Source organism: Chaetodon auriga, chromosome 21 (genome assembly GCF_051107435.1).
Source record: "Chaetodon auriga isolate fChaAug3 chromosome 21, fChaAug3.hap1, whole genome shotgun sequence".
In the NCBI taxonomy this organism is placed as follows: domain Eukaryota; kingdom Metazoa; phylum Chordata; class Actinopteri; order Chaetodontiformes; family Chaetodontidae; genus Chaetodon; species Chaetodon auriga.
Window position 1 is genome coordinate 2,297,501 of NC_135094.1, and position 15,000 is coordinate 2,312,500.

Sequence of the window (15,000 nt, forward strand, 5' to 3'; positions counted from 1 at the left end):
TGTGTCTTTCCCTCGCTCTCTCCAGATGTCCCATAATGCAGTTGGGGCCTTCTGCCGGTCGGTGAAGCTGCAGTGTGAGCTGTACCCGTCCAGAGAAGTGGCCATCTGTCTGGACCCGTACTGCGGCCTCGGCTTTGTCCTCTGGTGTCTCTGCAGGTTGGTGTCTCGTCCGCTAACGCGCCGTTAAAGTGGTCCGTGTCCGATCCCTGCAGCCGGGCATCCAGGGCGCGGTGGACGGAGCGGAGACGGCAGAGTAATGTTCAGATGTCACATTAAGGAGTCCTGCTCAGGCGTCCACGTTCAGGACACTCGAATCATGATTCCCGTCAAAGATGTCCGCCGTCCTTTAATGAGAAGAATCGCTGTGTGTTTCTATGATGTTTATCCGTGAAGCTGCAATGACTCTAAATCTTTACGTCTGCTCTGTTTTAAATCCTCAGCTCATAAATTGTGAACTTGGCGAGAGCAGATTTCTGCTGCTGAACGTCTTATAAATAAAACAGACCGCAAATCATTTCGGGGACGAGGATGTCTCGTCCCCTCGGTGACTCTGAAGCAGCAATAACTCACATTTACACCTGATTGTTAAAGTTTCTCTGGGAAACACGTCTGCATCCGACAGTCCTGAGGAAAGTGTGTGTTGTGTTTTGTGCAGTGTGTATTCAGGCCACCAGTCCATCCTGATTCCCCCGGTGGAGCTGGAGTCCAACCCGGCGCTGTGGCTGCTGGCCGTCAGCCAGCTGAGGGTGCGAGACACCTTCTGCTCCTACAGCGTCATGGAGCTGTGCACCAAAGGACTGGGCCTGCAGACCGAGGCGCTCAAGGTCAGCCGGACAGACGCAGCCACACGTCCCCTCTTAGGTTACACATTTCAACCACGGGACGTTTCCCAGGAGGAGCGCAGATATGTATTCACCTCCATTTTGACCATAAAAGACGTTTTCATGCGTTATCAGTCCAAACTCATGCAGAAAAGGAGACTCTAGTTCAGATCTTGAGCTGTTGTGGACTCTAAAGGGCTTCTGGTGTAAACCCTGAACCTGGTTCCCGATCATCAGTGATTACATGATTAGTAATGATGAGCAGATATTGTCTTTTCTGGAGAAACCACTGTAGGACAGGAAGTGATGTCACTTTGTGGCAATTTGTCTCGCGCTCACTTTCCCCCACAATGCATCAGCACCGTCGGCCTCCGCGCTCGAGCAGACTGAGTGCGTCTGACTGACTGCGGCCGTCCTCTGTCCCCCATCCTCAGCGGTAATAAACTCACATCTGTCTCCGTGTGCTGAGCCCGAGGCCGCCGTGAGCGCTGAAGTCACCGCCGCCTCTGATTGGTCGCTGATGGAAGCTGCAGTTAATTTTAGTGATTATCCGTCTTTAAGTCTCCATGGAGACTGAAGGCTGAACACGGAGTGAAAAGTACAAATGTTTCTTATTGAATACACACACACGCACACACACGCACACACACGCACACACACACACACCTTTGTATTTCTGTACTTGTGAGGCCTCGCTGATGTGAAACAACCCCAAGCTCCTCTTTTAATTCTCCCTTTAGCCCTAAAACCAGGTCTAAACCCTCAAACCTGGGAGAATAAAACCTGATGTTTGCCTCCAACACGTCTGAACGCTGTCCATGTGAGACGCAGCTGACCGTCCACAGACAGACACGCTGATCAGATTTCCTTTTCCTTCTGCGGTCCAGGCTCGGGGTCTGGATCTGTCCCGGGTCCGGGCCTGCGTCGTGGTGGCGGAGGAGAGGCCCAGGATGTCGCTGACGCACTCCTTCTCGAAGCTCTTCAAAGACCTCGGCCTTCACCCGCGATCTGTCAGCACGGCCTTCGGTTGCAGGGTCAACCTCGCCATCTGCCTGCAGGTAAAAGCGGGCGGCGGCCGCAGAAAGCCGACAGGCTTCAGACGGACCGCGGCAGAGAAACACGTCAACAAACAATGAGAGATCTGAGCTGAGATAGAGTGACTTTGTCTGTGTTGTGATTGGCTGCAGGGCACTTCAGGGCCGGACCCCACGACCGTGTACGTGGACATGAGAGCGCTGCGACACGACAGGTACCACAGTCTGCGCTGTCGGTGTCTCTCTGTCATTTCCCTCAAAGCGTCAAACCGTGACGTTTCCTCATGTGTGTGTTTCAGGGTTCGGCTGGTGGAGAGAGGTTCTCCTCACAGTCTGCCGCTAATGGAGTCCGGCAAGGTGAGTGTGACTCAGCGTCACGTTTCCAGCTCTGAACTGACCTGTTTCCCCAAACGGGCTCAGTCAAACATCATTTTAAACCCCCCCCCACGCAGCAGATCACGCTCACAATGAAGAAACGGTTGCGATGCACTGACGGCAGCAGATTGAATGACAGAAGATCGGACTATTTCTGCGTCCTCCCACATTCAGTGAGTCAAAGCAGACAGCAGCTCTGAGTCCTGCCTCAGATCTGAGGCTGACGAGAGGATCACATCACGTCTTCAGACCTGAGGACGCCCACTCTGAACCCACGCTGACGTCACCCATCGCTGTGTCAACCACCGCTTTGGAGCCTCAAACAGAAGTGACCATATTTGGCATCGTTGATATGATTCTGTCCTAATTGGATCCGACTGGCAGCGACTTCGATCACAGTGCAGCCACGACGCTGCTTTGTCGTCTATTTCACCTCCGGCTCAGGTGGTCTGGAAGCATGTGACCTCATATCATTGCAGGGGAAACGCTAATGTGTCCAGATGCTAACTGTTAGCTGGTTAGGCTCACTTAGGACCACTCGTCACATCCTGACAGATGGTGAAGGAGGAACGTTTCATAACCTGCAGAATGTGACTCGCCCACATTCAGAAGGCGGCGTTTTATTTAAAGAGCTCGTTTTAAACCGTCGAGGTTAACCTGACATCCTGTAAGACATCCAGTAAGAGACGCACCCAGGTCTGATCTGATGTGTTCGTCATGCACAGTGAGGGTTAAAACGCTTTAATCTGAGCCGTTTGTTTCCCTGCTGTCAGTCAGATTATTGGAAACAAACTGCCGTCACAAACATAAAGAGATTCGACACGTTGAGCAGCTCGTTAAACAGACGAAATTATCATCTGAGATTCCATCATCCAAACAAGCTTCAGTCATGCTTCTAAATGAAAGCAATGAAAATAAGACGCAGCCGTTGGAGAAACAGCTGCGTTTGACAAAGTCCGTCCTGTGATGGAGACAAGAAATGTCCTGTTTCTGCAGCAAAGTTCTGCTTCTCTGAACACTTTGTCCTCCTGCAGCTCTTCAGATCTGCTGCTTCACTCCAGGAGCAAATTACATCGCGCTCGTCTGATTGCTGAGCAGCACTCGTTTCGGTTTCATCACAGATCTCTTAGCAACTAGCTGAACTCCATCAGCGAGGTCGAAACACACGAGAGGCGACCTGAGAGGAAGGAGGAGGCGGTTTGTGTTAACAGATTCCAGAACTTTGTCAGAACAAAAGAACATTTCTTCACATGAAACAGAGAAGTCATGAAATGACCTGATGCTACATGATGCTACGTGATGCTACGTGATGCTACGTGATGCTACATACATGAGAGCTTCACCTTCAGCGCCACCGTGAGCTCGACAGTCAGCTGCTGGATGGACTGACCTGAGATCTGTCAGGTTACTTTAACTGACTCAAACCTTCCCATCAGCCTCAGCTCACAGATGCTAGCATGCTAACACGCTAAATGAAGATGGTGGAAATCACACCTGCTAAAGTTCTGCATGTTAGCATTGTCACTGCCAGCACTTCAGCGTGGTGATGTTAGCGTTTAGCTCACAGTGGTGGAGCTTGAAAGCGACCGAAGGATCTTTTCCTGGAGCTCGACGAGACGCTCGTGTCTCTTCTTCCCCCACACGACACACAAAGAGAGGACGTGGTGTTTGAGGCTGGCCATCGATCAGCTCGCCGTTCGCTTTGACTCACCGTATGTGGGAGGAGGAAGGAGAGAGCGTCTTGTTCAGCAGGCGGTCCATCTTTTCTCGTGATGCTCCTTGAACACGGTGTTTCTCTGCAGTGGTTTGTTGTTGTGTGTGTGGAGGGATCTCAGTCTAACTCGCTGTGGCCGTGATGCGTTCACTGCCTCAGCGTTGACGGGATGATTTTAAAGTGTACCTTTATTTTACAGATCCTGCCCGGAGTTCGCATCATCATCGCCAACCCAGAGACCAAAGGACCGCTGGGAGACTCGCACCTGGGAGAGGTCACAGATATGAACCGCTTCTCTTCTTCTTTGGTTTTTCCTGCTCAGTTTCCTGTTCTGTCTCCCTCTTTTTTGTCTTTCTCTTCTTGTTTTCCTCAACCCTTTCTTTTTTCTATACTTGCCATCTTTTACTCTTTCTCTTCTTTCCCGTTGTCTTTTCTTTTCTGTCCGTCCTCTTTGTCTCTTTGTCCCCTCCTTCCTCCCATTACATTCCATTATGTTTATTTAGCTGACACTTTTTTTGTCCAAGCGTCTCACAGTGAGTGCATTCAGCCCACAGCTGTCCATCAGACAGGCTGACCTGCTTCAGGTGACGCTCTTAGAACCAATCAGAGAGGAGGAGGAGGTCGGCAGCAGACGTCTCTCTCCTGAGTGTTTTTCTTCTCCTGAAGTCTGATCTTTAATTGAGCTGCGCTGTCAACCTTTATTCCTCTCTCAATTTGTTCTTTTGCATTATTTATTTATCTCTTCAACAGAGAACGTAAGAGTTTTATCTTTGATCGATTTTTAGATTTATGATCTGAGAGCGTCTCAGATTCCTTTCAGGCTCAGCGTCATGGCGTTCGCTTAGATCTAAGCTAAGTCCAGCAGCACCGTAGGCCTGTGAGGTGTTCCAGGACGTGGTCTCTGTCAGCGGGACGTTCTGTGGACTGTCCTCTGTTCCTCCTGCAGATCTGGGTCCACAGCGCTCATAACGGCAGCGGTTACTACAGCGGTTATGGCGAGGAGGTCCTCCAGTCCGACCACTTCAACTCCAGACTCAGCTTTGGAGACACTCAGACGGTCTGGGCCAGGACAGGCTACCTGGGCTTCCTCCGCCGCACCGAGCTCACCGACGCCAACGGAGGTGAGTTTCCCGTCTGGTCGCGTCCCCTCGGCTCGCCGTCTCCCCCCACCGCACCAACATGACCTCCGTCTTTGTCTCTGTGTCTCCCGTCAGAGAGGCACGACGCTCTGTTCGTGGTGGGAGCTCTGGAGGAGGCCATGGAGCTGAGGGGGATGAGGTACCACCCCATCGACATCGAGACCTCCGTCATCCGCGCCCACAAGAGCATCATGGAGTGGTAGGTCTGGTTAAAGGAGACGCAGACCGAGGCCGTTCACATGTCCATGTGACCTTTCACCTCTGCAGCTCCACGTCAGCCTCTTTCAGCTCATAGTTTTGGTTTCATGCAGTATTTTAACAGATATTTAGAGTCTTTATGTCACTAAAAGTAACGACACCACGATGTAAAAGTACTTCATCACAAGTAATAATCCTGCTTTCAGCGTCTCGCCTCACTGATAATGCAGGAAAATGGACCCTGGTAGGGTTTCATTAGTACTTTTTGTAGTATTATGTAACAGAGTACATGAAGTCTCTGTTGAGTGTGTATGTGAGGTGTGTGCTGCTGCCCCCTGCTGGCTAAAAACAGTCACTGGCCTCCGTGTCGTCCTCAGCGCGGTCTTCCCCTGGACCAACCTGCTGGTGGTGGTGGTGGAGCTGGAGGGCTCCGAGCAGGAGGCCCTGGACCTGGTTCCCATGGTGACCAAGGCGGTGCTGGAGGAGCACTACCTGATCGTGGGCGTGGTCGTGGTGACGGACATCGGCGTCATCCCCATCAACTCCCGCGGCGAGAAACAGCGCATGCACCTCCGCGACGGCTTCTTACAAGACCAGCTGGACCCCATCTACGTGGCCTACAACATGTAGCCTGAGTGTGTGCGTGCGTGTGCGTGCGTGTGTGTGTGAGAGAGAGAGCTAGCATGCGTCCGTATGCCGTGCATATCGCCGTTGTTGTTCATTTATTTCCCCAAATCAAGATGTACTGTATTTTTGAACCTGCATATGGTGTGGTCTTGAGTCGTCCGTTTCCTTTAGAGTCGTGTTGTGCCGGTCGGCTGATTGGCCGACCGATCGATCGACTGATTGCTTCGTGGTGGTACGATCATTTTTTTTACTCCCCCGTTCGATCTCGTGACCGTTACAGGAGCTCGTCACTGTAGAAAGCCTTAGGGGAACACTGTGCGTGGCGTTTTCAGAGGTTTCAGGAGGTGAAAGTAGACAGAAGTACTAGAGAGCGTGTCTGTCATCCAATCAGAAAAATCTGTGGAATATTACATTTAGAACAGGGGCAGCCAGATTACTGTAAAAATATAAATACTGTACATAGACATAATAATCTATATGGAGAGGAACCTAAAACACAATGAGGTGTAGTAGCCCCTATATGCAGCTCTCTCCACCTGCACCCTGTGTGTGTGTGTGTGTGTGTGTGTGCGTGCAGAGTGTGTGTCTCTGTCTGTGTGTGTCCATCTCCGCGTCCATGTGTGACGGGGACATTTTACGTAGTTTTAATGTGATTCACGCAGCAGATTTTATCCTGAGACAGTGAAGGTCCAACGTGAGACAGCTCGATGTGTCCTCGGCGTCCAGAGCGTCTCAGAAAGACGTCCATCAGTTTGAGTTTTGGACAGCTGAAGGACAAAAACGGCCTTTGTCTCCTGTGACCTGTGGGACTATTTTTAGGCAAAAAAAACACCACAAACTTAAGTAGGATGAAAGTGCAATGTCTTTAAATAAAGTTAATTTAAAGGGAAAGAGCAGCGAAAAGTTACAGAGTCACTAAATTCCTGCAGCATCCAAAGCAAAGTGCACTGTGAGAACATAAGAAAGCTACAGGGAGGTTACGGGAGGTCAGAGGGAGCTGGAGATCAGAGACAAGGTGAAGGGACGCCAGGTGTGACAGAGGAGGGTCAAACATCTGTCTGAGCTGCAGACACCTGGAGGGACTGACGGGACACACAGAGGACGTTCTTCACCACAGGTCTGATGTGTTAAAGCTGCTTTTATTCAGCTTGACCATCCAAAAGATCTCAGCTGGACGAACCTCCACGAGACGTTTTGTTTCTCTTCATGTTCAAAGGCTTTTCATCAGCTCGCTGTCAGAAGTTTGGGTCCGTTCGAGGAAAATCCCTCAAACTCAAACCCAAAAACAAACAAACAGGCTTTCATTTTCTATTTTTTTGACATGAATCCTCAGTGAAGAATCTCCTCTGGGCTTCCGTCCAACGGTCACCAGCGATTCTACAGATTAATATTTGACTGAAACACGACGAAGAAACCTGAGTTTGATCTGTGTAGCTGCAGTAATCTTCACCTCTCTGCTCGCTGCAGGTTTGAACAAACTTTGTCGACGTCGTTTGGAGAATTCACCGTTCGTTCACGTCCCTGTGATGACGTCACTGATGACGTCTCCTCATCGCTCTTCTTCTTCGTTTGTTCGTCTCGTTGTCTTCGAGCTTCTTTTTACCAGAAGAAAAGAAAAAACTTTATGCATATCACAAGTTGCTTAGCGCTCGTTTGGCTGACAGCAGTTTGGGTTTGTGGGTAGCAGCGTAGCGGTCATGTTTCAGTCCCTGTGTGTGTGTGTGTGTGTGTGTGTGTGTGTGTGTGTGTGTGTGTGAGGTGGAGGATGTTCGATAAGAAGGAAATCCCATCAAACCTGGAGAACTCATCTGAGTGTTCAGGGCTGGATGGGAGAGAGAGTGCACAGTGTGTGTGTGTGTGTGTGTGTGTGTGTGTGTGTGTGTGTGTGTGTGTGTATTGTATGTAAATAGTGTTGATTTTGTACGGTACAAGTGTGTGTGACTTGTTTTGTACACATGATAAAAAGATTAAATGACACTTTTATAAGAGCCTGCTATTGGCTCACCGTCACACTATACAGTGCAATAAAGTGCTTTGATTGGCTAAAACTCAGACTGGTTTTTCATTATTATTATTATTATTATTATTATTATTATTATTATTATCATCATCATCACGTGACCAGTTTGTCTCCAGTGACACGTTTTTAACAGGATGTTCTGCAGGAAGAGAAACCACAAACACTTTTTGTCCATAAGTCAACATTATTCGAGCTAAATGCTAACAGCGTGCTCACAGGGGCAATGCTAGCATGCTAATGTTTAGCAGGTGTGATGTTTGTTAGCATGTTAACTGTTGCTAATGAGCAGAGCTGAGTTTGGTGGAAATGTCTTTAATTTTGCCGGTGAATCGTGATGATGAGCTCGATGGTTTCTTGTTGATTATGATTATTGGGTTTCTTCTAAAAACGTATTCAAGCATTAAAATATGAAAATAATATTTCAAGTCATCTGATTCAGTTGTGAGATCAATCTGTCGAAGGTTTTTTAAGTACGTTTTGGATATCTTCAGTTTCCTGACATGAAGCGAACAGCTGATGAGCCATGCGGTCCGCCCAAAGCTCAGAACAGTCCCTGAACGGACCTCCAGGTGAGATGGTTTCACCAACTTCATGCTGCACTTTTTGACTGAGAAGACAGAAAAGAGCAACAAAATAAAACAGGGTGATGCATAAAAATATTGACAGAGTTGAAAAACATAAAATATGACAATTTAAAGTTTTAATATTAAAGAGTTTTAAGATGTTTTCAGCAGCTGTAAACCTGACGAATAAAATAAAACTATATTCAAAGAGAAAAACCTATCTGGTATCATTTAATGGAAACATCTTATTGCTTAATTTCTTTTCTTCCAGGCTGAGTTTCACTTCCTCTTCCTCTTCCTCTTCCTCTTCCTCTCTGATGCTTCAGCAGCTCCCAGTTTTCCCACAGCGGACTGCTTTGACTGGTTCACGTCATGTGACCAGTGTTTCCAGCGGTGCTCATAGCAGAGCAGCAGATGGACGAGCAGACGGGAAAGTTTCCCTCTTTCTTTCTTTCTTTCTTTTTTTCTTTCTTTCTTTCTTTCTTTCTTTGTCTTTTTGTCTGTTTCATCTGTTTCTAATTTCCTGATCAGACTGAAGCTCTGCAGTAAAACTGACTGATGTCCTGAAGTCATAAATGGTTGAAGATCTGTGGGGTCAGACGGTGATTTCAGGCGATGGATGGAGTTTCATCTCTGCTCCTCCGTCCTTTCATCTGCCTCGAACCACGTTCATTAAAGTCGGAGAAGGTTTCTGGTTTGTTTCAGTCACACCAGCAGGAAAAGATGTTTAGAGTTCAGCTGAAACATGCGACCGGTGTCAGTGATGGAGGAAAGCTCTTCAGCTCTTCTCTGAAGTAAAAGTACTGATAACACACAGTAATAATACTGTAAAATAAAAAATAAAATGAAAAAAAAAGTCATGGTTCCAGAAGATTTGCTGCTTTTCCTTTGAATGATCTGAATGATCTGATTGTCTCTGTAATAATGTCGAGCTTTGGACCAAACAAACCTCGTTTGGCGTCGCTTTGGGCTCTTTGTTTTATTTTCAGAACGTTTCCAAACCAAATGATCAATCGATTGATGGAGAAAATGATCAGCAGATCGATCCAGAATGAGAAGAATCATTAGTTTCAGTCTTTTGAAACAGTTGAACATGAGCTCCACCTCAGCCAACTCCATCAGGAACATCCTGAGTAGAGTCATTTGGTTGATTCTCACCTGGTTACTGGTTCCAGTTTGGCACCGCTGGAGCTCGAGGACCCCCTGAAGGCCTCTGGACCACAGTTTGAACCTCAGGTCCTGGACTCTCTCATCTTGTACTGGCAGTAGTTCTGAGTTCAGCCACGCGGTGCCGCTGCTGTTATTTCATATTAAAACACTCGCGCGCTCCTACAGGTCTGTCGGCGGGAGCGCGCATGGGTCAGGGGTGTCTCCTGATAGACGCGTGTGACGGGGGCGCGCACTTGTTAGAAAGTAAAGAGGGACTGAGCCGGACCGCCTCAGTGGACTCGTCAGTCCTGGATCAGGTTTCCAAACGGGACCATCTGGTGTCACTTGGACTGTTTCAGGTGTGAACGCGCTGTTTTGTTGCTGCTGCTGGATGATTGGTCGCACTTTGGAGACGCGTTTCACGCTGTTCGGTCGCTGTTTCTCTACGACGCGGCGGTGAATGAATCCGTGCGTAAAGCTGCAGACCAGAAGCTGATAAACACGCGTCACTGTGAAAACGTTAAAACCACGAAGTTCGCAGCCTCTGCGCCGTTTCAGCCCACGTGTTTCCTGCGGAGGATGGCGGTCAGATGAGCGCGGCGCTGCGGCTCAGGTGGCTTCAACCCTCCGCTGGATGAGATGCGACCATGTCCTTTACGCACCGGCTCGCTCTGCTGCTGCTGGCCTCCACCCTCATCCACACGGTCAGTCCTGCGCTTACGGTCATTCTTAGCAGGCTCAGTGTGAACTTTCCATTAAATACTGTTATTATTTTTAAATATGGAGTGAAACAACACCTTTCCAAAAGTGTTTCTGTGGGTGGTTAGTGACTCTACAGGATCTGGATGGTGTTTAAAAGTATTTCTGTGATTTCCACTCAACACCCTGATCTCTTATGGAGCTTAATATTTAGTTTCAGTTGGCTTCATAGTAAAATCAATCCACAATATTCTTAAAACGGTCACACGTGAGGCTACATTGATTATAAACTTGATTTATTCTTATTTGCTCTGGTATTCCCACTGGTTTCCATCAGCTCAGCCTCCTCTGAGCTGCTTTCAGCCTCATTAATTGGACACTGATTGGACTGTAAATCTGCAGCCTGGAAGCTCTTCTGCACAAACAGCAGTGATAACACTGACTGTTCCTCCACTGTGTGAAAACATTAATTATAGATTCACTTTCTGGCCGCTGCTGGTTCATTTTTAATGTTCAGGTCCGATTCACACTGTTGGCTCGGCTCTATATTTAGTTATCATCTTTTAGGGAAGCTTAAAATCCAGACTGATCCTTTATGCAACACCAGACAAGTCTGACCGGAGTGATGATTAACTCCCATGTTACCTCTGTGGAGATGTTGTAAAGGTGACGTCAAAAATCCACTTAAGTCAGAGGAAAAGTGACTCATTGAGGATCTTCCTGACGTGAAACAGAGACCTTTCACAGCTGCCCATAAGAGTAAAGACAGTCGGTATCCTCCTCATCTGTATCTTTCAACCCCAAATCTTGCTGTTTATGTACATACACATGAAAAGTTTCAGTTGGAGGTGGAAAACCAACATTTTGCAATGAATAATTTGAAATTTAGGCTTTTTTTTCCTTTTGTTTTGGCTTTACAAACATCACAGATTTAAAATTTTTATTCTTCTATACTTTTTTATTCTATACTTTTAAAAGCACCAAAAACCTTTAAAAAAAACTTCATCATTTCCTTCAGTTAACCCATAAAGACTCTTGCATATTTTGGCAGTGACAGCCACTTAATTTTGTACAAATTTACCCAAAATTCAGCTCAGCATGTTTGGTCTGTATCTCCATTAGAAAAAGGTTTTACTGAAGCTCCAGTGAGTCTTTTAAGGGGCTGAACTTGTGAACCAGGTGCAGCCACAGAGGCAGGTTGAGGTTAGAGGTATTTAATCACAGGGCAAATAGGATGTAATATGAGCCGGGGCCAAACAGAGGGACCGGAGAGGAAGCTGAGAGGAGGCCTGAGACCGGGGAGCAGGGCTGAGGAGGAGGACGAGGGTCGGAGCAGAGCAGACGCTACAGCAGGATCAGACAGGGTGGAACTGGAAAGAGTGTCTGGAAACGCAGACTGAGGAGGTGCTGCGATGTGCAAAGGTGGAAGTGGAGGAGTCTTTGCAGGAGGTCTGACCTCAGGATGGGATGCAGCCGCTCTGCTTCAGTGTCAGACGGGAAGAAAGAGGAAGAGGAAGAAAGAGGAAGAGTAAAAGAGAAGAAAACACCGTCAAACCGCTGGAAGACAGCTGTGTGAGCTGTGACAACTGCACCACAAACTGAGCCTTTAGTGCTGCGTTCAGGGACCATTTACAGCAGCTGTAAATGAGGATTCAGGCTGTCGCTGTTACTGTGTGTGTCAGTGACATCAGTTGACGTCTGTGCTGTCCTCTGTATGAAGATTAGACACTGGATAATGTTTAACACGTTTTTATTATCACCTCTGAACTTTCTGTCGGCGGAATACATACATACATTTTATCTGTGTGTGTGTGTGTGTGTGTGTGTGAGTGTGAGTGTGTGTATTACTCTGGACATAAATGTGTTTACACAGTCACATTGTGGGGACCACAACACACCTGCCTTATGGGGACATTAAGCTCCCATAAAGTCCATCAGTAAATTTTAAGTGAAGGTTTTGGTGAAGGTTGGATTAAGTCTCCAGAAAATGAATGCAGGTCAACGCAGTGTCCTCTGAAGTGCTCTGTGTGTGTGTGTGTGTGTGTGTGTGTGTGTGTGTGTGTGTGTGTGTGTGTGTGTGTTACAGCGTCTGTGCTCCTGTTCTAAAGGTGAACGACTTCCACTGTAAATCGATCGTGTGCAGGACTCTGCTCTCTGTGGGTTAAACCTGTCATATGAGCTCATTGGATTTACTGTTTGGGAGATAAAGGAAACATAAAATGAGAAGATTAAGAGTCTAAATTATATTTACAAACATTTAAAAAGTCATTGAGTTAATCGCTCTAACTGAGACGGTTGAAGCGAAGCTCTGAAGCGCTGATTTGATCCTTTTTTGGGGGTTTTTTAACGTTTCACTGGCTGCTGAATCCTGCAGAGCGACGTCAGTGAACTGCTCCCGTGTTGACCGATCCCGCTCATCTGTTAACATTTAAAGGCATTTAAAGAGGAGAGAGATGAGGAGAGCCTGATGTTAGCGAGCCGCTGCGCTCACGGCCGGTTAGGAGACACATCCATCACTCTGAGCACGTTGATGCTGAGGACTGACGTAGTTTGATTCGCTCAGGCTGAACATTTACTCAGCTCACTTATTCCTGTTTGAGCTCCGCTGAGAAGAAGTTTTACATGAGCAGTGTGGACTTTAAATGTCCTCTTCAGGTTAGCATTGATTTGGTGATGTGCAGGTGAAAACTGGGCTTCATTTGGTTAAACATTTTGTAGATGTTGAAGTTCCATGTTTCAAAACGACAGACTGGAGTCACTGAAACGCTCCTGAAACAGAAAAAACGTATTTTTTTAAACCATGTTTGGTCCAGCTGTCACTCTTCTTTGGTGCTGTTGTTAGCATCTGCTGGACTTTTCTGAACATTTCTTTGCTTTTTCAGTGACTTTTGAGAATCAATTTGTTGGTTTCAAGGTGCAGAGATGACAGTTTTTCCTTTTTTCCCCCCACAAGCGTCTGATCAGCTTTAATAATCATTGTTTCAGCCTTTGAAAAACTGTCTCCATGTTGAAACATAGTCTGTGAAATGTGTACAATGTAAAGCAGACACTGGAAAAAGCTTCCACAGCAGCTCTCAGCCTGGTGTCGCTTCCTGTCCGGTGCCTGATTTCTCTTCTTCTCGTACTGAATGAGAAACTCAGTGAGGCTCATTTTTCTTTTTATGAGCCGTCTTTACGTTTGTCCCATGGCCATATAGGACAAATGTCAAGTACAATAAATATAGATATGAAATGTAATACAGCTGCAGCAGAACTCTGGGTTTCTTGGAATTTGTTGCAGATGTGTGCTGCACAAAGACGTAAGGTCCACTTATTTCTTAGGGGACGGTAAGAAAACGTGTCCATTATCACCAAAGTCAGGATGGTTCATAACGTGTTTTTGCCTTTGGGGGTTTGTGAGGCAAAGATACTGTGTGAGAGCCATCGGTTCATCCTGCTGAAGACAGATTGTACTTTTAATGTTGGTCGAACTTCAGTGTTTCAGGACGAGTGACTGAGACAAACTGTGGTGCTTTTACTGTCCTCCGTAAACATATCAGGGCTCATCGGTGGATTTTGGATGAAGTCAAGGTCAGACGAGATTCAGGATTACAAACTGGAAAAAACAAATATATCCTTTATTTAAATTTAATCTGCAGCATTTTGTCCGTAATGGATCTGTGTGTTTGTGTGTGTGTTTGTGTGTGTGTTTGTGTGTATCAGAGCTCATTAGATGACGGAGATGATGCTGTTTGTTAGACGGCGGTGGATTAAATAAGATCAAACGGTTTATCCTTTGACCTTTGCTGCGTTCTATTTATAGTTTTTGTTCTGAGAAGCAGAAAATTGAAGCAGGAAAGACAAATTTTTAAGACCAGAGGAGATCACGGCGCCCCCATGAGGCGCAGCTGGACGTTACGTCAGCCGTCTTCATCCTGGACCTTCGTCTCTGAAGCCTCCACCTGAAAACTGAACGATAAAATGCTCGTTAGTCCCCAACAGATGCACTATTTCCTATAGTTTGCTAAAGCTGAGCTCTTTTTAAAGATTTTTATCCAATGGGCTTCGAGCTGAGAGCCACAGACAGGAAGTCAGAAAGTATGGAGAGACTTACAAACGAATTATTGGTTTTGTCTGTTGGGCTGTTTCTCATGACTAGAGGAAACAAAAGTGCGGCTCTAGTTGTCCGTGGAGCGTTCAGCATCCGTGTGTGTGAAGTTTTTGCTCAAAAAAACACATTTTCTTCTGTCATTGGTCGGTTGAAGGAAGAGGTCATGTGATGTTTGACTGGTGGATGTGATGAAGATGAGCGGTTGATCGGCTGTTTGACTGCAAACGATGGCGCAGCGGACCAGCGGGAAGTAACGAAAGCTTAAAGTGTGTGTGTGTGTGTGTGTGTGTGTGTGTGTGTGTGTGTGTGTGTGTGTGTGTGTGTGTCATATAAACACACTGACAGGTCTGACATGCTGTGAGAGTGGCAGGGTATCTCAGTGTAAACAGACCTCCCGGCACACACCCACTGGCAGTATATCAATGCAGTCACGCTGACACATGCACTCATGTTGTGTGAGTGTGTTTCTCTTTGTGCACATTGTTCATGGCGCCCTCGGGTTACGCTCTGTTTGTGTGTCCGTCCTTAGTTACCGTCAGCTGTACCAGCTGTACACGCACACACAGCGGCC

General features: G+C 47.1%; 2 protein-coding genes across 5 annotated transcripts in view; both read left to right on the plus strand.

Annotated features, from left to right (window-relative positions):
- LOC143339698 (disco-interacting protein 2 homolog C-like) overlaps positions 1-7,960 on the plus strand; it is a 39,398-nt gene extending 31,438 nt beyond the window's left edge. For all 4 annotated transcript variants that reach the window (XM_076761077.1, XM_076761078.1, XM_076761080.1 and 1 more), the window contains 9 exons: positions 26-156; positions 656-824; positions 1,709-1,879; positions 2,009-2,070; positions 2,155-2,212; positions 4,144-4,218; positions 4,891-5,065; positions 5,159-5,282; positions 5,659-7,960. In XM_076761077.1, the coding sequence (XP_076617192.1) occupies positions 26-156; positions 656-824; positions 1,709-1,879; positions 2,009-2,070; positions 2,155-2,212; positions 4,144-4,218; positions 4,891-5,065; positions 5,159-5,282; positions 5,659-5,911 (1,218 nt within the window). In that variant the 3' untranslated portion in view covers positions 5,912-7,960. The remainder of the gene's footprint in view (positions 1-25; positions 157-655; positions 825-1,708; positions 1,880-2,008; positions 2,071-2,154; positions 2,213-4,143; positions 4,219-4,890; positions 5,066-5,158; positions 5,283-5,658) is intronic.
- A 2,244-nt stretch (positions 7,961-10,204) lies between these two features.
- The window catches only part of LOC143339939 (vasoactive intestinal polypeptide receptor 2-like), a 25,593-nt gene continuing 20,797 nt past the window's right edge, over positions 10,205-15,000 (plus strand). Inside the window, exon 1 of the mRNA XM_076761502.1 lies at positions 10,205-10,344. Within this exon, the coding sequence (XP_076617617.1) occupies positions 10,288-10,344 (57 nt within the window). The 5' untranslated portion in view covers positions 10,205-10,287. The remainder of the gene's footprint in view (positions 10,345-15,000) is intronic.